Source organism: Lissotriton helveticus, chromosome 1_2, assembly GCF_964261635.1.
Source record: "Lissotriton helveticus chromosome 1_2, aLisHel1.1, whole genome shotgun sequence".
Classification (NCBI taxonomy): domain Eukaryota; kingdom Metazoa; phylum Chordata; class Amphibia; order Caudata; family Salamandridae; genus Lissotriton; species Lissotriton helveticus.
The window spans coordinates 105,911,942-105,938,597 of NC_136058.1; the positions used below are offsets into that span (position 1 = coordinate 105,911,942).

General features: G+C 43.8%; 1 protein-coding gene across 8 annotated transcripts in view; it reads right to left on the reverse strand.

The window, feature by feature from the left end:
* Positions 1-26,656, reverse strand: part of PATJ (PATJ crumbs cell polarity complex component) — a 1,530,963-nt gene that overhangs the window by 1,148,471 nt on the left and 355,836 nt on the right. For all 8 annotated transcript variants that reach the window (XM_078669616.1, XM_078669595.1, XM_078669605.1 and 5 more), the window contains exons 15-17: positions 14,407-14,541; positions 11,746-11,904; positions 7,497-7,628 (exon numbers count right to left, since the gene is read on the reverse strand). In XM_078669616.1, the coding sequence (XP_078525742.1) occupies positions 7,497-7,628; positions 11,746-11,904; positions 14,407-14,541 (426 nt within the window). The remainder of the gene's footprint in view (positions 1-7,496; positions 7,629-11,745; positions 11,905-14,406; positions 14,542-26,656) is intronic.

The window sequence follows — 26,656 nt, forward strand, 5'->3', positions numbered from 1 at the left end:
TTGGCAATTGGTCAAGAACTAACCTGGTCGGGCTAATGCTCACGGTGGGCTGAGGCAACAGTGGGTGTCAGTTGGGAGAACAATGGGGCAGCTTTGAGTTTCATGTCTATGAGGGTGCGAAAAGGAGGTAGTAGATTTTAAACACTGGCAACATTCCTAGTCCTCCAAGCGGAGGGTACTTGGGTAAACCTCACCTCGGAATATTCCTTAAACTTTCCCTATTTAGTTAAACGTAGGAATTTATTCATTAGTGCACGTCATTCTTGGTTGTATTATTCGGGGTGCCGAGCGAAGTCATATTTTGTAGTTTCCGCTTCAGGCTGTCCTCCCAAGCGCTAAGTTCAGGGAGAGAAATAGTCATTGTTTGCTCGTCGTGTTTAGGCACCATAATCGAACCCCTTTTTCCCATCTCTTCGTCCGCTAGATCACCATTTTTTTTTTTCGTACTTTAATCGACGTTCCGATGTGACCTGCAGAAAGAGGGAAAAAAGAAGGGGGGTGGGGGGGGGGGACGGGGGCAGCATTTAAAAACACATTAGCGCGCATAAACCCAAAAAGGCTTTTACTTACAACATACTCTGCCTATCTCCACGGGATGCAGTCCCTGCCAACTTGACGTTTAAGCCCAGGTGGACCGTTTAGTGTGGGAGAGATGATTATCGGAAGCCTGTGGATAGCATAGGTCGCCCAAGTGTGGTATTACGGATCGTGTGCAGGGGGGGGGGGTCAGAACAAAGTGCAGTCGGTGCAAAGTGGGGGGCGAGCTCGTGCTCTCCTTTGAGGAAAAGGGATAACCTACAGTGGTACGGGGTCGTTGTCGTTTGTACTAGGGGGGTCAGGTGGCACTCCTTCGGGGCGACTTAGGGGCATTTTAAAACAACTTTCCTGATACAGGTAGCATATAAAGTATAGGCTAAATACCAGGATCTTTAGCGGTTGCTTTAGGCTGTACAAAAATGAAAAACACATACAACAAAAACCTGGACCGTTCATATTTGCAATATTTCTGCGTACTATACTTTTTAACCCTTAACTAATCGAGCTGAGCCATTTCACCTGTATTTTAGTTATATCGGAAATAGTGGTCATTTATTCGAAACTTACCAATCTACGCGTGACAACTACGTTTGCTTTTTCCAAAAATCTTTAATAAGAATATCGGTGCACAAATACGGGCCTACAACCCCGTGGGCCGGCCACGGAGCAGGCTGGAACTGTACATGTGGGGATACTTATTAGTGGAAAACCTAATGGAGTCGGTGGTCGTTGATTTCATAATAAAAAGTGCGACAAGTGCAATAAAATCATATCGAAACTTCAGTGTGAGCGAGTATCATAAGTGTTGAAATTCGAACTTTCAATAATCATGATGCGCCAAAACTTAACAACAATTCATTGTCCGAATGTTCAATCAGTACCCATCTCATGTCAATTCATTGTCCGAACACATAATCAGTACCCATCCCATATCAATTCATTGTGTTTAAAAAAACTGCATACATATCTCATGACACCAAGGCTGCGCAATCGGGGTACAACAAGGAGTTGAAAGTTTCATTTGTACCAGAGCCATTTTGGGTGCAGCCAGACAGATCCAGGCATAGTCAAAATCTCCACCAACTCGTGGTTGGCCCAGAGCCTCTTTCGGCAGTGCAAAAGTTCCGTTAAAAGGGCAACAGAAAGGATCGGCGGTATGAACCATCAGTCAAAGGGGGAGGGAGGCAACAATTTTATTTATTTTTTTCTACCGGGTCATACTGGGTTTTCACCGGAACTGATCCGAACTGTAGTCTGCAGGATTTTAGTCATTCAAACTGAGGCTGGCGCCAGCATGGGAGCGCCGACGTCTCGCGGCTACATTTTCATCGTTCCGCGGGCAATCATGGCAGTCATTCCCCATCGGGGGTGTCTGCGGGGGTCGGGGGCCCCCGTGGCTCTTATAGAATCTTCAAAGTCGAGGAGAACACTTCTGATTGTGGGACTCATTTCTTAATTAACAAGCAACCGGGCCATCCCTTCACGCCGGGCCCGCTCCTGCAGGGTCGACCGCCATTTTACGAGTTCCAGCAGTCACTGCATCACAAGAGTGGACGAACCCTTGTCGGGTGAGTGGAGAGTTGGGGGTGCCACTGGGGGCCTCCACCTGGGGAGGTGGGAGAGGCTCGTTCGCGCCGCCTCTCCCTCCCAGCGCACCCCATGCCGTTTTTCTCGGCGTTAACATTCATGATGGCCGGACCAGGCGATGAGAGGGGGGGGGGGGGGGGGTCGGAGGCATAGGCAAGACATCCCCCCCCGGTGGCCTGCAAGGCGCCGCTTCAGGGCAGAACAGGGAGCTCATACCAAGCCGGGCTGGACCAGGAGATACGAGGGGGGGGTCGATGGCATGAGCAAGACATCCCCCCCCCGTGTTGTCGCAGCCATTATTGAAGAAAGAAGAGGAGGGGACGCCCGTTTCCCGTCGGCCTCGGCTCCTCTTCTGGCCCACCTTATGCGACGACCTCCCCGGCCGACGGCTGGCAGCAGGACCCGCCCTACACGTGCCGAAGATCTCGTCTTCCGGAGGGGCGTAGCCGCGGACCTGTTGCACTTCGGGAGTTTCCAGAATGGGGGTAGGTATCTGCTGACTTGTATCTATCTCATGTTACCGTTATTGGGGCGTGGCAGGCGGTGGGACAGACATGTTTGGAGCAGTGAGGAGTGGCGAAGCCTAGTTGCCTCGTGGCCGTCGCGATGTCAAGCTTGGCTTCTCTTACCATTTTCATGTTTCTTATTACGGGCTTATTTCTAACGTTTCTTATTTGTAGCGAAATCATGTGTTTTATCGTGAGCTATTTCTAACGTTTTCCTATTTGTAGCGAAATCAAAAACTCATCAGTGGCCTACTGATTTTGCTTTCTTATTTCTTTCTTTTTTTTTTTTTTTTCTTTCCTTTCTAGCGTGTTTCATGCTAAAGTTTCTGTTAACAGGATACGGTGATTACTTCGTTATTGTTGCATATGTCCTTTTTATTAGGGGTGCCCTCCGGTCGAGCCAGATGACCTACCTCTAATAAATGGTCCGGGTGGAACTAGTTTAACAATCAGTGGGGAGTAGATAGGCACGAGAGATTACAACGGGGGACAAAGGTCCACATTACCTACCCTTCACTACTTACAAAGATTAGACAGAATATTTCTTTTCTACGTTATTTGCAAACAGGGAATGCCTCGAACCAACTATTCCTTGAACAATAAAATGTCCAAGTAATCAATCAATCAGTGGGGAGAAAAAAAATGGGCATGAGGGATTACAATAGGGGACAAAAATCTGCATTACCTATCCTTCACTATCTGCAAAGGGGGGCAGAATATTTCTATTCTTCCCTGTTTGTAGACAGGGAATATCTCAAAGAGCAAAAATCGATAAAAATCGATAACAAACAATCAGTGGGGAGAAAGATAGGCATGACGGATTACAATGGGGGACAAACGTCTGCATTACCTATCCTTCACTATTTGCAAAGAGGAACGTTCCTATTCATCGCTGTTTGCAAATAGAAAATGTCTCAAAGAGAACCAATACTTCAAGTACAATCAATCAATCAATCAGATGGATAAAGCCATCCTACCAATCGGACGTAAAGACGTCCTACTTAACCTTACCCGGACCGGACCGTGTGGGCAATTCTTCGCCTTCCCTTTTCCAGCGCCCAATCGTTCTCTTTCTCCATGTTTTTACCGCAGCATTCCTGTGGGATTCCAGTCAGGACAGTAGGTCACTTGAGAGAGGTCCGTTCGGAATCGGTGAAGTTCATTCAATCGGCAGCCGGACGAGGGCCCTCTCAAGGCAGGTATACTCCAATCGTTTAGATGTTCACCCCATCGTCTGGACCTCTCTTACCGGACCTTATGTCGCTTATGGACCCCGCGTTGGGACGCCAATTGTGGAAAAGTCAGCCCATAACGCACCTGATGCCCAGGCTGCTGGCGCAGGACGCCTCTTAGTTCCCATCTTGAACAATTACCAAATAAAGAGACGGGCGCTGGAAGCAGGAAAACAAGAACAGAGTTTTATTTCTCATGAGGAGAGCCTGTCATTTCGGACACTCGCATAGTGTCTTCAGGAGGTGCTCTAACAAGTTTCTCTGAGGCTTCGTCTTTTATACACATGTTTATGATGCACAAACATTCCTTATTGCAATAAAGACGCTTTGAAGTAGGAAAAAGCATGCTTGGAATCCCAGCTTCAGGCCTATTCCCATACCAGTCGCTCAGATGTCATCCTCCCCTCCTAAATGTAACAAGAGATTGTGATCTCTCAGCCGGACATTCCTACAGGACACGAGGGCAGGAGGGGATGATCAGATCAAAGGTTGGGCAGGCGATAAGATCGGGCACTTCGGTTGGTGTATCACGGTTTTGTTATGCTGGGCAGGAAAAGGGAGGGGGGTGTACATCCACGAGGCTTGGTCTTAGGACTTGGGACCGGGTCGAAAGGCCAAGTGCAGCTGGGGGGGCTCGTCAGCTGAGGGGAAGGGTGTTCTTGGGAGGAAATGGGGGGGTGTGGGTCAAGCAGGAGTGTTACTTCTAGAGCAGGGTCACGCAGAGGGAGAGGGTTTTATGGCCGATGCATGAGCAGTGCGCGCGGGGAGGGGTGCCGGGGGTTTAACAAACGGGCAGAGAGGCCATGGTGCCTAAAATGGCTGTCGTGTACGTGTGTGCATGGGTCTATGCTGGCGGGATAACACAGTCAGTGTTTCGCGATATCCGTTCTGCTTACAACAAGGGGTACAGTGAACACAAATGAATGCCGCTTATGTGCATATACATTGCCATTTTCAACATATCCCTCCACAAGGCCTTCCGAAAACTGTACTTGAATGAGGAACTTTGAGATTTGCTAAATTCATACCTACATAGATGACATTATTTTTTATAAGAGGAACTGTTTTGAAATACATCCAAAACTGCAATACCCTGAAAGCTAGGTTTCTTTGTTCTATACCACTTGGTGTGTTTTAAGAAGGACTGAATGTCTTCAAAAGATAACTTACTTCTCTTACCAGGGATGTCTTTTGGTCATATGTAAATAAATACTGTTTTGAAGTTGCAACCTTCTTGTCAGCATTTTTGCCTTTAGTCTAGATTAGCACTTTGGACGGATTTTCATAGATATTTAGGTATATTTGGTTTGCACTGATTGCCAACATTTAGATACCAAAGAATTAACAAGACTGGCGGCAGAAAAAAATTGGGTTTTTACTGTACTTCTTTGACACATATTGTGCTCGATTAAATAAATAGAATTCAATAAAATAGTGAACTCGTACTGTAGTCTACATGGGCAAATCATCAATAAAGGAGAAACGTTTTCTAACACTTATGTACTGCCAAATCCCGAAGGAAAATAGTTTTCATAATCAAACAGTTAACACTGCCAGCAAGGAAAGATGCTTGCACACACATTCATTTTACTTATTTACTTAAGACTTGTGCGAGTGCCACTGATTTGGACATAGTTCCTATATACAACCGACCTAGATGTAATTGTTTTAAATATGGTAGAAACTAGAAATTGGTTTTGTTGTGAAGAAACGTTGCTATGATTCCAGCACAAAAGTTGCTTTGCATTTTGGAGAGATTTGTAATTCAAAAACATGCAGAAAATAATGGTGATGATTAATACACATCTTGTGTATGGCTGTATTCAAGAACAAAGTAGTCCTCAAATGCAATGCAATCAACACTGCACCCAAAGAGGCTCACATGCATACTTCCATGGTTAGATGAATCACATTTAATTGATGTTCTATACAATTGCTACGTACTAAGTCATAATGGATGCATGTTTATCTGTGCTTCAGTATGCTAGCACTTACTTGCGTATGCACAGAAGCGGACGTTTAGTTATTTACTCCAGACCTGTGTCAGTGAACTGTATTCCAACCCTGCTCTGCACAATTATCAAGTATTTCACTTACTAACATTTTGCATGTGCCTATACGTGGGTTTTGGTATGCAAGTACTATGTTGTGATGGGTAGGACAAATGTCGCTTTGGCTTCTATGCAGAAGGCAAGTTCCACCTCTCCAACTCCCCATGCACCCCCTCTTTATTAATGATTAATCCATCAGCTCCAACTTGCTTATCTCAGCCTCCGCTCTCTCCCCTTCCAGTGTATTGGAGGGAAACCATCTACAAATAGATTTTAAACCATACCGAAATGGCTGCCCAAACATTGGTATGCATATGGAGAGGCTATATTGCAGTGATTTTTCTGTAAGCAACAAAACAAAAACAAAAATTCCAAGATGGAAAGCCATACATTAACCTGCACACACGGCGGCTATGTTGGAATTATATTTTTCGTTTGCTTTAAGAAAAATAATTCGAACATGTTCACCTCAAACGCATGCTTAGGCACAAAGGCTATATTGGAATAATTCTTCTTTTGCTTTAAGAAAAATCAAAGATGGCTGCCGCACACACAGAAATCTTGAAATTATTTTTCTTTGCTTTAAGAAAAAACCTTTGAAGATGACTACCCGTGCCTCGGCATGCATGTGCAGCAGTAATCTTGAAAGTTTTTTTCCTATTATAAAAAACAAAACAAAACAAAAAACATTCCAAGATACCCGTCATACCTTCAAATATATGCATGGAGGTCATCTGCAAAAAAAAAAAAAAACATACACTGGGAAAGCCAATAGGCATCACAGGTGCAACCTAATGGCTTTGACAATGCCTGTTTACCGGATGGTATTAATAATATTTATTATTTATTCAGTATTGGGAATGTGGTGTAGTGGGTAAGTTGCGTGCTTTGGAGCCGATTCAAATAACAGCTGCGGCACTTGGCCAAAAACTGTATTCTGTGGACAGAACCTCATGTTTCAGATTGTTTTGCTACAATAAAAATGTTCTCTGTAAAATGGGCAGCTGCTTCTTGTAGATGCTATATCAAATACTTAAAAATATAGAATGAAGAAGAGTTTAGGAAAAAAACTGATATTATGGACCCACCGTCAACAAGTCTAACCAACTACTATTTTTTTCCAAAAGAGAGAGAAACATCTGAAGGAAAAAACACTTCAATGCATACAAGTCTGCGTAGGCCTTTTCTGTTGAGGTAGTTGAATATGGCAATTTCATACTAAAGAACGTATTGGTTTATTCCCTTCCACAAACCAGGCAAGAAAGACCTTTAAGTGTACTTATGCAATATAGTAAAATGTGTGTTTTGTTGTTGTTCATGTTGTGGGAAAGACTATATATTGTATTCTGCGCAGCATACCCATGTATATCAGTGTAGTATAATGAGGCCAGAAAATGTGGTCTCATTTAGTGTTTTAATTTAGATATTAAAACCTGACTGAGATGGTATACCATTCTGGCATCTCAAAACATCACACCAGAACATCCCAATGTAAACAGATCAAACCTACAACTGAAAGATTACACATCATACCTAAAAAAAAGTACGTTTACAATCATGTTGTTTTCTATTTTTAAGCCTACCTGGTAGTCTAGAATGCTAAATCCTAATCCCTTTGAGTCTTTCTGTAATTCCACAACTTTGACATCTGAAGACCAAAGCGCAAGTTCACCATCTTCAGCTTCTTCAGCATTAACTTCTTCATTATATTCATCCTAGAAATTGAAATAGTAGACTTTTGTTGAATGGTAACCTAACATGCTATGATATGATAAATGGAAAACATACAAAGATCTGTGAGTTGCTCATTTGGTTAAGGCGTCAGCTGTATACGTTGTTAGCGGCTTTTACCAAGGCAAGATTATCTCAAGACTCATACTTTAGTTTAAAAAACTGAGCAAAGATTGTTGCTAGGAAATTAAGAAATTAATAATTCAATAGAGTATAACTGATTGCAAACATTGCTTTAAGGCAACTAATGAACATTATTATTATAACAAGCTTGTGATGCTCAATTACTTCACAAGGACATCATCTAGTAAACTGTGTTGAAGATATTGTTATGGCCCAATCCCTAACGCACTGAAAATGCATATTGCAAAGTTATACAAATATATTTCAGTGTTTGCTTAGAATTCTGGTCATTCAAATGATTGCATGAAGCAGTGTACAGTAAAATAGAATAGAATATGGTGACAGCAAAAACTCTCACCTGCCTTTGACTATATCATTTTTTAACTTCTGCTAGAACGAAAGCTAAAATATACAGTGAGAGCTAGTAGAAATAAGAAACATGTATTCCAGAATCATTGCATATCCTATGTTTTCTCCCAATTGACCTAAAATGTACAGAATAACCAATTATAGAGACATTAACAGAATAACATCAATTATAGAGAAATTGTTTCAAAAGGCAGTAATATTGCTCTGCTTTTCAATTTTATGAAAAATTAAAAAATATACAAATATACAAAACATTGAATGTGTTGAGCAATATAACAGGTAAATCCCAAGCTTACATGTTTTCAAGGTAAGCCCCCCCAACCAAAGTCAGTAATTCCACTAGTAAACAGAAGTGTTTAACACCACCACTGGCAGCATCTCCTCCAATTAGGCATTCTGTATTTTAGAGTGACTACTAGTCACCTGATAATTCACAAGTGTTACACTTTAGTCCTGTGAAAATGAGTGGATATGAAATGACTGCATGTTATGTTATGCTATGTTATTTGTACTTATAAAGCACACTGCTACCCTGAGGTGTCGTGGCGCTGAGTACTGGTGACCTGGGAAGCATAGAGTTGTTTAGTGAGAGAATGCTGAATTAATTACATCTGACACAGCTCTGACTGCTACCTAATCCAGCAATGCTGTGAGGGTCCTCACTGAGGGCAGTCATGCTTTCATTTCAAATCAACTATTTCAATGCCTCAATTATATTCCAAATTTTCTTCATAGAAGACAACCTGTACTGTTTGTCCACAATATTCTTGTAGGCACCTTATCCTACAGTGACTCAGTGCTACCCTCTGACAGAGACAGCTGCCTCATATGCCCCTTGCTTCCTTTCTTCCTACTTGAAACCCTCCAGCACAGTGAGAACCTTACTCATATTCCCGGTTAATGATAAATGAAGACTTCAAAACAATTCTACATCATATGTCTTCATCAGAAAAACGTTCTTGCACTCTCACCAGAATGTGTGTGCTTCCTCCAGAAAAACATCTGATGTTATTCTTCCTAGGTTATGTAAATGGAAATAAGTGAATTAAACACACTCTGCCAGAGTTTCGCATCTCTTAAGCCTGCTCTTCAAGAACTCAGAATTATCACCAACTCTCATTTAACAAGCTGTACAACCAGGTTTTTGGCACATATCCTTCAGGATGTCATTCACATAAAGCATAGGAATAGAGGACATATGCTGGTGCCCCCTTCACCTAATAAAACATATTTCCTAGTTTAGAGCATAGGGTTCATTAAGTAGTAAGGATAGTTCATGTGGCAATAGCTATTCTTCAGCAGAAAGTAATCCTGTCTGTGACCCACACAAGATTGTATGGCACCGTAGAAGGGTAGATCTGAAAGAGTCCAAATACAAAAGTAGCACCAGTCCCTTCTGAAGACAAACACCCAAGTACCTAACAAAACCCTCCTAAGAACATTACTTGGTGCTTTGGTGATTTCTCAATTGGATTTTGGCATATCATTCTTAACTGAATACCCCAATCCTAGCCCACTCTATTAAATGTTGTTTTACACTTCACAGCCTGACTCTTCATTAATAAAGAAAGTTTAATCGTATCACCCCATTCCTTAAAACATTACATTGGTTGCCAAATAGGACAATAGTTACATAACAATTATGCCACCTAGTACAAAAAGCTACTGATCTGAATAGGTCTACCTCGCTCAAACGGAGATAGGGTTCTTAGAAACAGGAATTATCTTGCTTAGAGGTACCAAGATTCAGACATGGCTAAGCTAAACTTGAGAGTTCTTGATGTTGCACCTGCTCTCTGGAGCTCTTTTCCTGGTTATTTAAGGACCAAATATTCTCTTAAGTCCTTTTAAAGACACTTAATAGCCTAACTCTAAGTTCCAACATAAACCCGTACCATCTAACTGCATCAATGAATTTAATTTTATAGTTCTCTGTATTAATGTAAAATGCCCTAATACTTTTGTAAGTGGCGTGCGCAATTTAAACCTTTTATATCAACACATAGGGAGACTGCATGCCTATTATCTATCAGGTCCAACAGTTTCTAAGTTTTAAGGAAAATGTATTTGGAAGTGAAGCAATCAGGGTAAGACTTGCTGATCATATGAGTTGCTTCTTGTTGCCTAAGGAACCGTAAGGTATGAGAGAGGATATTCTTTTCTAGATTTAGTCCCTATTTAGGGGTGTCTTTTCATGATTATCCAGGGCCATCTTAATATGTTGCAGCAGGTGGAATATTTACACATAGAAAGTTTGCAATTAACTTTAGACTGAACACAATTAGAGTAGCGCACCATTACTCTTAAACAATAATTAATTTGTAGAGCTCTAATGCCTTAGATTGGATGCAAAAGTCCCATTCCAGGAAATATTCTTGTTTAATGTAAAAAAGTGATTTTTGCACTGGTGCTCCGACAGACATCAAGGTTCCTTTTCTAGAACAACCTTTTCCAGGCTATAAGAGTGTTCATAAGATAAAGACAAGGTTCTCAATCCCTGTGTGTTCTATATGCCAATCTAGCATCTATTTTTCAAGGGACACTAGAAAGGTGCTCATGTGTAGATAGAAAGGGTTGGAAAATTAAAGAGTACAGCGGTGGGTTTACAATGAGTGTTGTCAAATGCCCTACGAGGGGAGACATCTAAATCTAACACTGATAAGTTGCAGGAGTTACAAAATTCTGAAAAAACGAGAATTGGTGAACAACTTAAGACTGTTCACATCTTTGCTTGATGCCAAAAATTACATTGGCTGCAAGGGGTGACTAGAATTCAGTTTAAATACCTCAATTTAAGGCAATGACCTCTCTATGACATCGACATATGATGGAATAAGTAGCATTCATTTTGAAAGATTGCTCTAACTAATGTATAGGGACTTGGATATAGGGAGATGTTTATTAATAAATTAAAATGAGTAATTTATGAATAGAAAAGATCAATGCCTTGTGGTAATTGCATACATTTGATTATGGATTATCAAGGACCCAAACACATGCTGACCCTTTGCCAGAAGTAAAGTGTGTTGCTACTAACAGAAAGAAGAACATTTCAAGGATCAGGGTTTTTCCATCCAGTCTAGGTAATAAAATGTTAACTTACAACAGCAGAAGGGGCTGGCCATTCCCTTCCCCCCTCACAGCACTAAAGAGTTTGAGTAACTTAAGGTGATCATCAGCCTTTTCCAATCCCATAGGTAGCTTTGATTCAGCTTATCCAGTCTTCACATGTGTTTGCCCAAGAAAGATGGCATTGAGAATTAAAATTAAAACAGTTAAAGGAAGGGCTGCCCTGCCCATTCCTTTCAATGCAATTTCGCCTACTCGGAGGCAAGTTACATATTTAATTTTAGTATTGTTGGCATAATTTAGATTTTTTGTTGCAGTTATTATTTCAGGTAAATAAAAAGACATATCTACCTTAATGCCCATCTACAAGTGCAGCAACAATTACAAAGGTGTATCCAGTGAAAAACCTATGTATCTAGTAATCACTACCCATTCTTTTTTTAAAAGGGGGGGGGATCTAACTTTCAACAAACAATAATATGATCTGGTGCATCACACTGGCATACTGGCGTTACTGGATGATTCTTTTTATATCCTTACCTTCTCCTCGGTGGTTTGGCTCTTGATGGGATCATCTATGGCTTCGCTGCCATCCTCAAATGTCCGCCTGCAGCACACCAATGTGAAAGGAGGTGGTACCTCTTTTAGGAAGGAGACTGCTTCACGGCGGGATTTTCCATACAACAGAGTACCATTTACCTATGCAATCAGAAGTGTCTCAATCATTATATATTTTTTGGCAATGCAAGATGTTATTAGCACGACAAAGCATGTAATCACCATCAGTTAATCTATATTGTGAAATATGATTCTCCTGAAGATGTGGCAGAAAGCATATTATATGACAAGTGACCAAACAAGATATAATATTTAATTCCCACCTCAACTAAAATATATCAGTACCAGAAAAGCTAGTTGACAATATGCACACAGAAAATAGCTATTTGAATAACAAAAACAAACTCGATTTTTTCTAAATATTTTCAAATATGTGACAATTTGTATGCCCAGTTCCAAACCTAGTATCATTTGAAGAATGTATTTGACATTTCGTCGGAGCTGGAACTGACAATATATTTTAAGTTCTGTTTTTATGAGATTAAAGCTTTTCTTTGCTTATGAACTCACGCATCCTGGCTGACAAAGAACTTTGCCTGTTTTCAGGCAACATCGCCTCTTATTTTGTTACCACATGAAAATCTATTTTTATTAATGCTTTTTATATAGAGGAAAGGGAAACATTATTCAAATTTAAAATGCCAAGAAGTAGGTCTCACTTCTAGGTCACTCATCTGTGGAGAAAACGTTGCGATATCCAGATCTTGCTTATACTATGAATTATCCTTTGGTTAAACACTATATACCAGTGGGTTTGCGAAGCCTGTGACTGCTTAGAAAATTAAAAAACATATTTATTAACTGTATATAAATAAAGAAGAACACATTTTAATTGAACATTTTAAAACATTCTGTAAAGGTGAAAGAATTTAAATTTGGAGGCTGAAAATTAAGTTAGTATCCTTTGATTGATCCAGGGAAGCAGTGCAAATGCATCAAATAAAATATAGTATGGATGATGAGTGGCCTCAATTGAATTCAGAAATACTTCATTCTACGAATCAAAATTAAATGTTGATTTTTTAAATTTGTCAATTAAATACAATATTTAATTGTTTGTGTATTTGTTTAATGAATGCTTGCTTCTGTATTTGTGTGTATTGGTTTGCGGATCAGATTGTCAAAAATGCTTAGGCCAGAGTACCCTGCTACCAGTAATGACTCAATGGGGTGTCGGATTCCAATAATGATTCATTGGGGGTCTCTAGTTTCCAATACTGATTAAGTTGGAGTCCACAGAAGTGTAAAGTTTATGAGCCACTGCTCTATACTAAGAAGAATCCAAATGTGTAGATTCCACAAGTAATTTAGGATTTGCACACACTCCATACATCTAGCATCTGGGTTTCCTGCTCTTCTACTCCCTCCTCTCTGCATTCTCTCTTCTAACTACCAGTCACATTGAACTGTTTTTCTGCTCCCCCTGTTCACACAGTGTTTCGTTTTTAGTGTCCCTCCTCTCCACTTAACATAGCATACATGGTTTCTCCGTGCTCGCTCTATAAAACATAAAAAAAAAAAATAAAGGAACAGTAGTTTATTCTGCCCTCATCTCCAAAGCCTGGATCATCTCCCTCCTCCTGCTGCTGGTATATAATGTAAGTGAAACTAAAGAGTATGGTCCAGGAAGTTCATAAAAAGAGCTGGAGGGGAAGTGGAGACCACCGCATGGTTGAGTCCCTGGCTTATCCCAGATAACAGAAGGTCTGGAACCGATTCCAGAGCCTCTGAAGAGGGTTATTTCAGGGGTCAATATAGAGGAATTGGAACGGACTATGAAAATAATGTTGGGGTGAAAATGGTCAGAGGAAGGAAGCAGATCAATTAGTAGCCACCGGCCAGATACAAATGGGAAGTAACAGCCATGGAAGGAATTATGTTTTGGATAAAGGAAAACGAAAATGGAGGTCCCTTAATTAAGTATAACGAAAATACAAAATCACATGTGCTCCAAGATTAGAAATCTTACTTGCGTTCGGCTGAATTATTATTTGGTGCGAAGATGAAAACACAGCAAGGGAAAATCAACGTGAGTGGAGGATTTTACCCATGACCAGGTAGTCAAGAGGAGGTGGTACCCGACTAGTTACATTGCAAATTCATTTATTAACTAAATACATGTATTAATGGAGCTATTCTTAGGCACTATGTGTTGAGAGCGATGCATTCTAATAACATGCAACATATTCTACAATTGTTGTGGACATTCTGATGAAAACGACCAGACACATCAGAACGCTGCACGTTTTCTTTCATGCAGCTCATCTACAAGTAATCTAAATATTTTTGGTACACTGCAACATGAGACGACAGAGTGTACGTGTGCCGCACAGCCACTTACAGAGAAAATGCAAGTATCACAAAAATGCAATGACAAAAAAAGCATCCAACATCTTGCACTTTACCGATGTGCAGGCAGTAGTTAACATTTTCCAAAATAGGATACACAATTATGCAGTTATTTTATATATTCTGAGAACTGAAATGCAACTAGTATGTTTTATCGCTTTAAGTTCCATCCTCCTCCTTTTTTATTGAAACATTTAAATAGAAACACATGGTTACTTTGTCACTCCATTTTACCTCCAAGATTTCATCCTCTGGCTGCAAAAGGCCGAATTTGGCAACAGGGCCATCCGCCGCAATAGATGATATGTAATGATGGCCATCGTAGGAGTCCAGCTCAACCCCTAACCTCAAGGTGTGAATAGGTAGTAGCTGCAGGAAAAATATATTGGTTACGTTTACAGTCTTAAGCATAAAGCTATTTCCAAATATTACATTGCAGATGACATGCTTGGCTTTGCCTGCTCATACAACACTTCTGACAAACTGAAGCATGCCAGATTAACACACGTGTCATCGGATGTGTGAAATGTGTATGTGTTGCTCTACATGTTTCCCCACCTGGTGTTGCTCTTCAGATGGGGTAGGCTTCACATGAGAACTCACAGGCGGACAGATTTCCATTACAAGGGTGCACCACAGAGAGGTGCAGCTCTTCAGCATGTTGAAGGCCCAGTAAACGCCCTAACATGTTTAAATGCCCCGTATGGGTTTGGAATCGAGAGAAAGGAGGGGGCACCAAGGTAATCAGTTATGATAATGAGAGTACTTTTATCTCTGTAGTCCATTGTCCCTGGACCAAAAATGAGCACAAAGACAGTGAGGCAGAGCAGTTCGGGCTTCATCAGAGAAATGATGTGAGTTACAAACTCAGAAGTTAGCGACACTCATTACAATTGCCAATTCAGTCAGTGGTTTTATTTTGAAAAAATAAGGACTTTAATTCACACACTGCTAAACACTACACATACAAATACACAGTAAAACATAACAATACTACTATCCCTCTAGACTCTCCTCTGCCAAAAGCCTGTGTTATGTGTTTAAATATAATTAACTTTGTTAAATAATGGAACGTCCGTTCTGTGGGACTTAAGAGACTTTACGGTGTGTACAACACCTGCCTACAGGGTTTGTCACCCTTTCCTATGCAACCTTTTCCCACTGTATTTGTCGTAATGTGACATCCGGAACAACCCCATCCTTTTTGGTTTGGCAAGTGGGGGGGCTGGCAGAGTTAATTGTGGTAATGTAACTGTTCTGGTAGGTTGTTACTGTATAGATGGCTTTCTGCTTCCATGCCACCATTCTATTCTGTGAAATTAAAGATGTGAGAATTCTGCCAGAAACACCTATCCACTAATTTGTGACTTAATCAAAAGCTAAAACAATAGTATTTTTTAAGCTTTTGAATAAGTCACAAATTGGTGCATAGGTGTCTCTGACAGAATCAACATTTCTTTAATATTACATAAACCTAGATTCTGAGGATTACAGGGTGTACCCGTTTATTTATGCTTTCTTTTCACCATTCTATTCTGTTTTCTTTGTTCTAGATTTGTTTAGATTCCTATGTCCTTTGTTCTGTTTCAGTTTGGCATGAGTGGTGCCACATGGCACATGCTATGTGTGGGATCCTAAATAAAGGGCATTTCAAGTTTATTACGGTGTCAGCCCTTCTTTCATCACATCACTTTTGTATCGATTCCCACCTTACTAGTAATGCTACTTTTGGATCACAGAGAACCCCATTATTTCCTATGCGGCTGCCAGAACGTCCTTCCAAAAAATTGACATTCTTAGGCGTACTCACCCTCTTCTATCTAACTTTCTCGCCACATTTCCAACAACATCGATCACTAGTCCAGGGAACATTTTACTCAGCCTGTCTGGGGTCAGGTATTAACCCATCATACCTTTAATTGAAGATTCTCTGTGGGGCACCGATTTGCTATTCTTAGATAGATCCCGCCATGGTATTTCCCCTGACCTATTTGGACTTCTAAAGCTAATATTTTTTTTTTTATAATACATTTTTATGGATTTTGGCAACATTAATAGACAGGATGACTAGTTCCACACGGCTACACAGAAGGCACAAAACCAATATACATACATTAAGGCCCCACATTCAGCGCATGGTAGTCCTGCCATTTACCCCAAATCTTGTTGTGTTTGCGCAGGCACCATAGGTTCACCCATTTCCCCCATTCAGCCAATGAGGGGGATTCTGTGGATTTCCATTTATGTGCGATGTCGCGTTTGGCCACCAATGTTTTCACTCTCCCCCCCCCCCCCCAACCTCCAGCAGTACAGCCCTGGGGGTTAGTTCAATCTTGCGGTTCAGAACCGTGGAGAGTTCCTCCTGTATCTCCTCCCAAAAGGGGGTCGGTCTGGGACAGGGCAAGACCATGTGGAAGAAGTTAGCTTCTGCCAGGGAGCTGTGGATAGGGCCTGGGAGAATCTGCTGGCCAAGTAATGCCATTAGGGATTCAGGTAGCCAAGATGTAGATAGTTAAGTTGAAGCATGCAGAGACACGAGGAGATAACCAGTTCCCTGGGTGCCAGCTAGGCTTCGTGCCAGTCATCGTCGTCCAGGTCTCCCACCCACGTCTCCCACCAATCACGAAATCTTGGGAAGTGGTCAGGGGCATGAAAAAAAAAATGAGGGAGCAATAGATCCTAAAGATAGCTCCCTTGCTCAAGCGTCCCAGCAGGATCTTAGCTTCAATAGATTTCAATTCTGGGATTTGTGTGCCCTTTGGAATATGCTCTAATAAGGCATGGAAAAAATTGTAAATATTGATTAAAGTGTGTGGTGGAGAGCTGGTACTGCTCTTGCATGTAATTAAACAAAATCATAGTCTCCCCCGCCAAACATCCCCACGGTGAGTAAAGTCAATTCTGTCCCATTACGCAAAGCCCTGCAGCCACATGCCTTGCCACAGTTGGGTCACTCCAGTGAGTCTGCATTCCCAGTCGATGAATCAAAGCAGCGGCCTCCAGCACAACAGGGTTTCCCTGTGTACAGTCAGGGAGGGTTTGTGGAATCGAGGATCCATAGAGCAGGCCTAAAAGCCTGTCAAGGCCTAACAGATTCAGTTCCCCTGATAAGCAGTGTCATCCCACCCCTCCATTAAACCAGTAAATATTCGCTGTGAGTTGCGCAGCTAGATAGTAACCATGAGAGGTCTGCCATTCTTTATCCCCCATTATAGGGAGATTGTCGGCCATTGACAAAGGACATGCAATGATCACCCCCTCCCCTCACCTCCCTCACACAAAGAAAGGAAGTAATCCTCAAGGTCAACAATAGGAACCACTTCTTAGGTATAGGTTGGGGAAAGAGTGCATAAAAAGCAGGAAATCTCATCATTTTAAACAGAGCTACTCTGTAGGTCTCTGTTTAGCTGGGTTATCAGGGGAGTCAAATAAAATCTACATGTCAATACCGGGAGATGGAAGATTTAGTATTTGAAGGTCAGGCAGTGGAGTTGGATTGCAGCACGACAAGAATTACCATCTGTATTTTGTTTGATTGGCACCAATAGGGATTTAGAGAGTTGGCCTGGAGGCCACTCCATAGAGAATGAGAATCTCCAGGCATCGTGGACTGAGAGTCTGCCAGGAACAGCAGGATATCATTGCAGAGTGGGCAATACGCTCTTCCGGTCCTCTTCACAATGGACTATCACTGGCATTTGAAGTAAGGACTCCTACCTGCTGGACAGGCGCTCGTGACTCCTGGGCCCCAAACGCTGTAGTCTCGCCGTGCCGCAAAGCTCCATCTCGCGGCCCGCGGCTGGAGACTACAGCTCCCAGGGAGCCTTGCGCCCACTTCCGCTCACTTCCTGCTGCCTGACGCTGCGCGCCCGGAGGCGCTACAAAAACAGGACGCTCCCTCGGTGGAGCGGAGGGCTATCACTGGCATTTGAAGTAAGGACTCCTACCTGCTGGACAGGCGCTCGTGACTCCTGGGCCCCAAAGGCTGTAGTCTCGCCGTGCCGCAAAGCTCCATCTCGCGGCTCGCGGCTGGAGACTACAGCTCCCAGGGAGCCTTGCGCCCACTTCCTGCTGCCTGACGCTGCGCGCCCGGAGGCGCTACAAAAACAGGACGCTCCCTCGGTGGAGCGGGGGGCTATCAGTGGCCTTTGAAGTAAGGACTCCTACCTGCTGGACAGGCGCTCGTGACTCCTGGGCCCCAAACGCTGTAGTCTCGTCGCGCCGCAAAACTCCATCTCGCGGCCGGAGACTACAGCTCCCAGGGAGCCTTGCGCCCACTTCCGCCCACTTCCTGCTGCCTGACGCTGCGCGCCCGGAGGCGCTACAAAAACAGGACGCTCTCTCGGTGGAGCGTGGGGCTATCACTGGCATTTGAAGTAAGGACTCCTACCTGCTGGACAGGCGCTCGCGACTCCTGGGCCCCAAACGCTGTAGTCTCGCCGCGTCGCAAAGCTCCATCTCGCGGCCCGTGGCTGGAGACTACAGCTCCCAGGGAGCCTTGCGCCTACTTCCGCCCACTTCCTGCTGCCTGACGCTGCGCGCCCGGAGGCGCTACAAAAACAGGACGCTCCCTCGTTGGAGCGGGGGGCTATCACTGGCATTTGAAGTAAGGACTCCTACCTGCTGGACAGGCGCTCGTGACTCCTGGGCCCCAAACGCTGTAGTCTCGCCGCGCCGCAAAGCTCCATCTCGCGGCCCGCGGCTGGAGACTACAGCTCCCAGGGAGCCTTGTGCCCACTTCCGCCCACTTCCTGCTGCCTGACGCGCGCCCGGAGGCGCTACAAAAACAGGACGCTCCCTCCGCGTCGCGGGACGCGCGGGCGACGCCGGGCTGAGCCCGGGCAGAGGGCAGGCCGTCTGTGGCCGTCCGGGGACGACCAGGGACGGGACGGGCCACCAATCTTGGCAGCACGATAAGGTACGATTACTTTGGCCACTAACACACTGGGGACATTAAAAAGTGGATGACATACATTTGTGCCTATTAAAAGCCCACACGGGTGGTGAACAGTGCTACACGAAAATCGACCAAGCCCACTGGGATAAAAGAGGATCGATTAGTTTAAAACCATATAAAACATCATGGCTACAAAACCTAAAACCCGTTCTACCAAGAGCAAACCAGATACACCGCAGAGATCAAAAAAGCCAGGGGCAGAGAGTAGTATTACGGCACTCCACAAAAATACCCCAACTGCAATAGATCTAATGCTACAAAAGGTGGCGGGTGAGATAGAACGCACAGAAAGGCGTATATCTTTGACATTAACCACTGTGCCGCTCTCGCCCACGCTGACTGGGGATGGAAATGGTAGTTTGCTGTTTATTAATGATACACAGAATGATTCCCTCAATGACGTCCCATGTGCCCAGATAGTGATAGAGGATGAACCACGGATGAAGCCAGGGGAAACTGTAAGAACTAACAAAAGAAGCAAAAAAGGGGGGCGGAAAACCCCACAAATACAAAACCTGAAGAAATCCGCAAGGAGTGGAAAACTAGGAGCTAGGGGGGAAGAGGTTGATACAACAGAAACGAATGGCCGCTGTATCCCTCCGGGATGGGTGAATGAGATAATCTTAGATCTCCAAAAGCATCTAGAATCTTTTATTATAAGCCAAATTAAACCACTGACCAGTAGACTGGACAAAATAGCACATGAAATCCTGAAGCAGGGTAAGATCAAGGAGGCACAAACTGCTAACCAACAAGGGAATGTGAATGCTGTAATCTCTGCTCCACCCCAACTAACTCGTCAATCCAACAACAATTGCGTGAGCAATGAACCCTGTAGCATTGTTCAGGTGCATGCCGAGCCAACGCCACCAGTTAATAGGGGTCAGGAAGGCAGTATGAAACCACAAGGAATTAAGGACAATGCTAAAGGACCGGGACAGGGAGACGCTGGACACCCGAACCCAGGATTATCTGCTCTCCCTAAGCAGCTGGATCCGCAATTAGGTTTTGAGCATTATGACAGACATCAAGCTCACTTGCCATATGTAAACCTCCCGCCAGAAGCTAGTCCCTTTTCAGTCATATTTACGGGGGTTCCCGAACTTAGAATAGGGCAGAGAGAATCGCAGATGGAACTTAAAGGCAAGATTGTCAACTGGTTAAACATCCACAGACCATTGCAGGGGGATGAACAGGGGGAAATCCTACATGTAAGAAGGGTAAACTGGGTGGGAAGGAGAAGAAAAGATAGAGAAGGTAACTGCATTATTGCAAACTTTAAAAACCCAAATCTAGTGCAATATATACTAGACAACCAAAATAGAAACTCCACAAGTACAATTAGGACAATGCCATTAGGCTACTTTTATCCTAGAAAACTTGATATGTACCCCCCAAATCCCAAACAGGGCACCAGAGGAAGAATTGTGGATGATCAGTGGGTAAGGCATAATGATTTTACTACCCAGTATTACCCACACCAGCTACCCCCTCAGTGGACCAATAGATTTAGTCCTTTACAGACTCTAGATAGCAACGAATGACTAGCGTTACCAACCAGGATTGAACTGGCCAATAGGAGCAGGACCCTGACTAATGAGCTGGCAGCGAAGGAGAAAAGTAAGGGGCAAAGTAAGGGACAAGGAAAGCAAGTTATAGATTCCTCCAAACCTATGGTGATAAATGGCTCCCCACCTATTGAGATAGATTGCTCCCCTCCCACGGATAGAGGAAAAAATAGGGAAGGGAATAGGCAAGTGATGGAGGTTAGGCCACTGCATCAGGACCCCATTGAAGAAGAAGACCAGGAGGGAAAGATAAATATTATATCCTGGAACGTAGCAGGGCTAGCCGCCAAATTTGAAAATCCAGATTGGAGGAAGGAACTGGGTGGCTATCAGATACTTGCCTTTCAAGAGACATGGGCATTGAACCCGGCACTGTATCAGATAGAGGGTTATAAGTGCTTCGCAGTCCCAGCACAGGAAAATAGAGCAGGGAGAGCGAGAGGAGGTCTATCTATCTATGTTGACCTAACCATAGAAGGGAAATGGTCAGTGCTATTATGGACGTCCTACACCCTACAGGCAGTAACACTCCAAAGCAGAGGACAGAAATTAGAACTTTTTAATATCTATAATCCAGGGCCCTTACAAGGGGAGAGTGCTGCTGTACTGGAGCTAAATGATAGATTAAGGGAAGAGGTCGAACAGAGAAAAAAGGGGGGGGAGCCCAATTATACTATTGATGGGTGATTTTAACTCCCACCTTTGCCCAAACCTTGCCACTACATTAACAGATTGGGATGCTTGCCCATTAAAAAAGGGGCCGCATTTTGAGCACACCAAGGAAGGCACAATACTATCTACACTAATAGATACTTACTCCACACTATGGATATGGTAGCACAGGAGAGGGGTGGTACGCATGTCCCCACATTCAAGAGCAGAGGTTGTTCATCAACAATCGACTATATACTTATATCAGCTTTTGCGACACCCCGAATTATAAAGGTTATGGAATTCCTTCCCACTTAAATCCTCATATTCCCTTGCATCATTTAGGAAGTCTTTAAAAACTCTGCTCTTTTCACATCCCCAATAAAGTCCATCCTGCTCAGTCTCAGTGTCCTATCAGCGCCAGGAAACCCACGGTGACAGTGCGCTTAACAAATGCTCATTAACATAACATAACATAACATATAACAAAGTGGAGCCCCTTTAGCAACCACAACCCACTGGTGTTAGAATTAAGGTACATTAGTTATAGGAGAAAGATCAAAATAAGGGAGGGCAGGCTGCAGCCTGTAGACCAGGGGAGGCGACTTAAATGGATAAAAATAAACCCACAGGAATTTTACAAAGTCCTAATCCAAAAAGGGGGGAAATATGTAGAAGAGTGTCTAAACCCCCAAATAGAAGGCCCAGAGGTAGTAGCAGCGTTTGAATCTCTAACAAAACTAGCAGATAAACTACTGGAAGCGAAAGATTCTGCCAAGACACCGAGGAATCACCCACGTTGGTTTGACACCACTTGTTCTAAAGCATTGAGGAATCTAAAAAAAAAACTCAAATGCAAACCAAGGAACACTGTACTAGTAGCTAACTATAGGCAAATCTACAAGTCTAGTGTTAGGGAAAGGAAGTCAGCACCAACCATTACGTCTACTATCCTCCCAGACCAATGGATTACGCACTTTGAGGGCCTGTACAATAACATTAACACGGGTGTGCAGGAGGGAGAATGGGAGGGTGACAGGAGTGTAGAAGTAACTTTCACCGTGGAAGAGTTAAAAAGGGCGATCCAAGGTCTTACCCCCAACAAAGCACCAGGACCTGATGGAACACCCCCAGATCTTTATAGAAGCAATATAGATCTCTGGGCACAAGTTTCAACAATGGTCCTTAATGCAGCCATTAGGTCTGGCCTACCGCGTTCTTGGTCCACCGCACTGATTGTACCCATTTTTAAGAAAGGGAGCAGAGAAGATCCTAAATGTTATAGGCCGATTTCTTTAATTGATGTCTCTGCGAAAATATTAGGGCGGGTGATTTTAAATCGACTAATGGACTGGACGGAGGAACATCACACCATAGCGGATACCCAGTACGGCTTCAGAATGGGCAGATCTACTAGTGATCAGTGTTTGAACCTGTATCTGTTAACGGCCAAATACACCAAAGCTAGTAGTGGTACCGTTTTTATGGGGTTCATGGACTTGGCTGCCGCTTTTGACAATGGTGAATTATGCTCTCTACTACACTCTTATGGCTCAGGGCCGGTAAAACACATATCCAACACACACATCCCCATACCCACAATTCTTACAAACCCTCTGAGGCTCCCAACACTCAACAATAGAGGTTCCGTCCCTAACAACCTCAGAAAAGTCCCCCTCACACTAGAAAGCTCGACCACCCTTCTCTCTCCCAAACTCAAATGCATCCTACTCAATTGCAGATCGGCCCAGAGACACTCCTCCGACATCGCTGATCTCGTCTCAGCTAGGGATCTGGACCTAGCCGGAAACGTGGCTTACTGAAGCCTCTACCCCGATTATGGACATACTAGTCCCCCCCAATTATCACATCATTAGGCTGGACAGGTCTCCTGGCAAGATGGGCGGGGGAATTGCATACATTTTTAGGAGCAACCTCTCCGTTACTAAAATCACCCCCCCTCCTTCCCCTCCAGTGAACTCCTCTGCCTCGACATTACCAGCGAGGGCAAACAAGCTTGTGCTTTACATCTCATCTATCACCCGCCTGGTGACAACCTCATATTCACCCAACAACTCATGGACTTGATCACCTCCAATGCCGGTCGGCAGACAACCCAAGTTTTCCTGGGTGACTTCAATCTTCACTGGAACGATCAGAAAGACACAGTGGTGAATAGTCTCAAAACTTTCCTTAATGCGCTTGACCTCACCCAAATATGCGATAGACCAACTCATGACAAAGGCTCGATACTCAATCTCATCATTGCCAAAGAGAACTCAACACAACTGGAGGCGATTCAACCCTGCGACTGGTCTGATCACCACATTATCACCTTTTTTATCAATGAAAAAGTGAAACCTATCCCAGCTCAACCAATCAAATCCAAAACATGGAAAAGGGACATGAAGAACCTTAACCCCTCTACCCTGCCTCCCCACATCGGCAATCTCCTCCTTCCCCCTTCAGGTGCCTCGGATGTTCAAACACTGATGGACCACTACCTTGACTCTATGAACGCAATAGTCAATGAAGTCGCCCCACTTCAACTAAAGAGAGTCTCCACCAAAACTTCTAACCCCTGGTATGATGATAGACTCAATGACGACCGGCGTACTATGCGAATGGCAGAGCGCACCTGGCGATCGGACCCTTCAGCACTACACCTCAAAAGGCTTAAGAACAAAAGAAACGCCTACTTCAGGAAAATAAAGCGCACAAAGGCGGACTTCTTTAGCCGTCAGTTGGACCAAGCAAAAAACAGGCCAAGAAAGCTGTTCGATCTAATCAAGACCCAAACAAAGACTCAACCCCTACAATCAAACAGCACAACAGGCGACACCCCACACTGTGAAGCCTTCTCTGCTTTCTTTAAGCTAAAGACTGACAACATAAGAAATGACCTCATCTTGGATGTAGCCGATTCCCCAACAACACCAGAATGTCTTACACTCAACCTAAAAACAAGGCATCTTGGCTGTACTTCGATACCTACTCGAAGAAGCAATACGCAAACTGCTCTGCACCTTGAAGCCCTCTAATCACCTCACAGACCCTCTACCTGCTAATGCTGTAAAAGACTTCATCCCCTTGCTCCTCCCTCTCTGGACCAAAATCATCAACAGCTCCCTGCAACAAGGCCTCATTCCGGACTCCCTCAAGGTGGGGCAAGTCACGCCTATACTCAAGAAACCTACAGCTGATCCGTCTGACCTAAACAATTACCGGCCCATCACCAATATCCCCACCCTGGCCAAACTGCTGGAAAAATGTGTCCAACTACAACTAACTAAACACATTGACCAATTTGACCTCCTCAACCCTCATCAATCAGGCTTCCGAGCGAAACATAGCACGGAAACAGCTATGACGCACATAATTGATGACGCCCTCCAAATTCTTGATCGCAATGAGTCCTGCCTCCTCATCCTTCTTGACCTCTCGTCAGCATTTGACACGGTCAAACATGAGAACTTGCTGGAGCTGCTAAGCACTAGAATGGGTCTATCGGGAACTGTTCTCAAATGGTTTTCGTCCTTCCTTCACAATCGATCACAGAAGTTCAAGATCGACAATGTGCTATCCACACCTGTGCCTGCAGATCTAGGCGTCCCACAAGGATCCTCCCTCTCCCCCACACTGTTCAACCTCGTCATGGAACCGCTCGCCACCTTGCTCCAAGCTTCCAATGTCCAATTCCACATGTACGCCGACGACACACAACTCTACCTAAAGCTACAATCTCCGGAAGATATCAAACATCTGAACTCCACGCTTATTAACACTCAATCTTGGCTGGCAGATAATCACCTCAAACTAAATGCTCTGAAAACCGAGTTCCTACTCATCTCACCCCCGACGAAAACTCCCACCACCCAAACATGGCTCAATAATCTAACAGCACTCAATGTCCAACCTACCATCGTGGACTCGGCGAAATCCCTAGGCATCACACTCGACGCCAAGCTCAACATGCAGCAGCACGTTAGCAAAGCCACAAAAGCAGCTAATTTCCAAATCAACACACTGAGGAAAATTAAACCTTTCCTCCCTGCCGAACACTTCCAAACTGCTGTGCAAGCTTTAGTCATCCCTCGAATAGACTACGGAATTGTGGCCCTCAGCGGACTCCCGCTATCCACAACAGCACCCATAAGAGCCTCCCTGAACGCTGCCGCGAGACTCATTACTGGCTCAAGAAAACATTTGCATATATCCCCAGACTTAAAGTCTCTAAAATGGCTGCCTTTTGAAGCCAGAATACAGCTAAAAATTGCAGTTATGACACACGCGGCCGTGCACCACAATGCACCCAACTACCTCGCTCAAAAGTTGTCTATCTCAGGAGGGTCGAGGTCCAATAGAAGTACAAAAAACCTACTCCTGAAACCCCGTAGATTCCGGAAAGAGAAAACATACAAGCGCTCCTTCTCTGGAATGGCACCCAGGATTTGGAACGCGCTCCCGCCTGAAACTAGGCTGATCTCCTCCACTGCACTCTTCAAGAAAGAGGTGAAAAACATCCTTCTGGCCAAGATCTCCTGAACATGATTGTTGCTGGATCAGAGACTCTGCATTGCTTTGTATCACCTTGTCCTCTGGCACTATACTTCTAACCTGATGTTGTCACTACCAATATATGTTACACGTTGATGATTCACTCTCCAGATGCCCCCACTCAGTGTCCTCGCTACACTAAGACTTTGGTATAAGCCATCCACACACCCACTTGACTTGTGCCGTCTTATATTACTTGCTCACTTGATTGTATTGTGATATGTGTCATGTATGGTACTATTACCCCACCATGTTAGTGACTATTATATTGCTCCCATTGTCTCTGTTCACTCCTTCTGCCCCTACCCTGCCCTGTGTTTGTGAAGCGCTCTGATATCCGTAAGGATCTTGTTCGCGCTATATAAAACTCTGAATAAATAAAATAAATAAATAAAATAAATGTTAACAGAAGTAAACTATGGGCCATGATGTATAATATGGGAATGGAGGTGGAGCTCATAAACATCTTAAAAGAGCTCAATTGTAACACCACGGCTAGGGTGCGTTTCAGTACCGAGGGGGGGCGAACTGAGCCTTTCCCCTGTTCAAGAGGCGTAAGGCAAGGATGCATCCTTGCACCTTTTCTCTTTTCATTATATATCAATGGCCTGGAAAGCAACCTCACTTCCCTTGCCCTGGATTACCCGAGAGTAGGATCGCGTCAGATCCCAGTACTGTTATATGCGGAAGATGCGGTCCTCCTGGCCCGAACATCGAACAGCCTACAACATCTGGTGAATGGGTTCGTGAA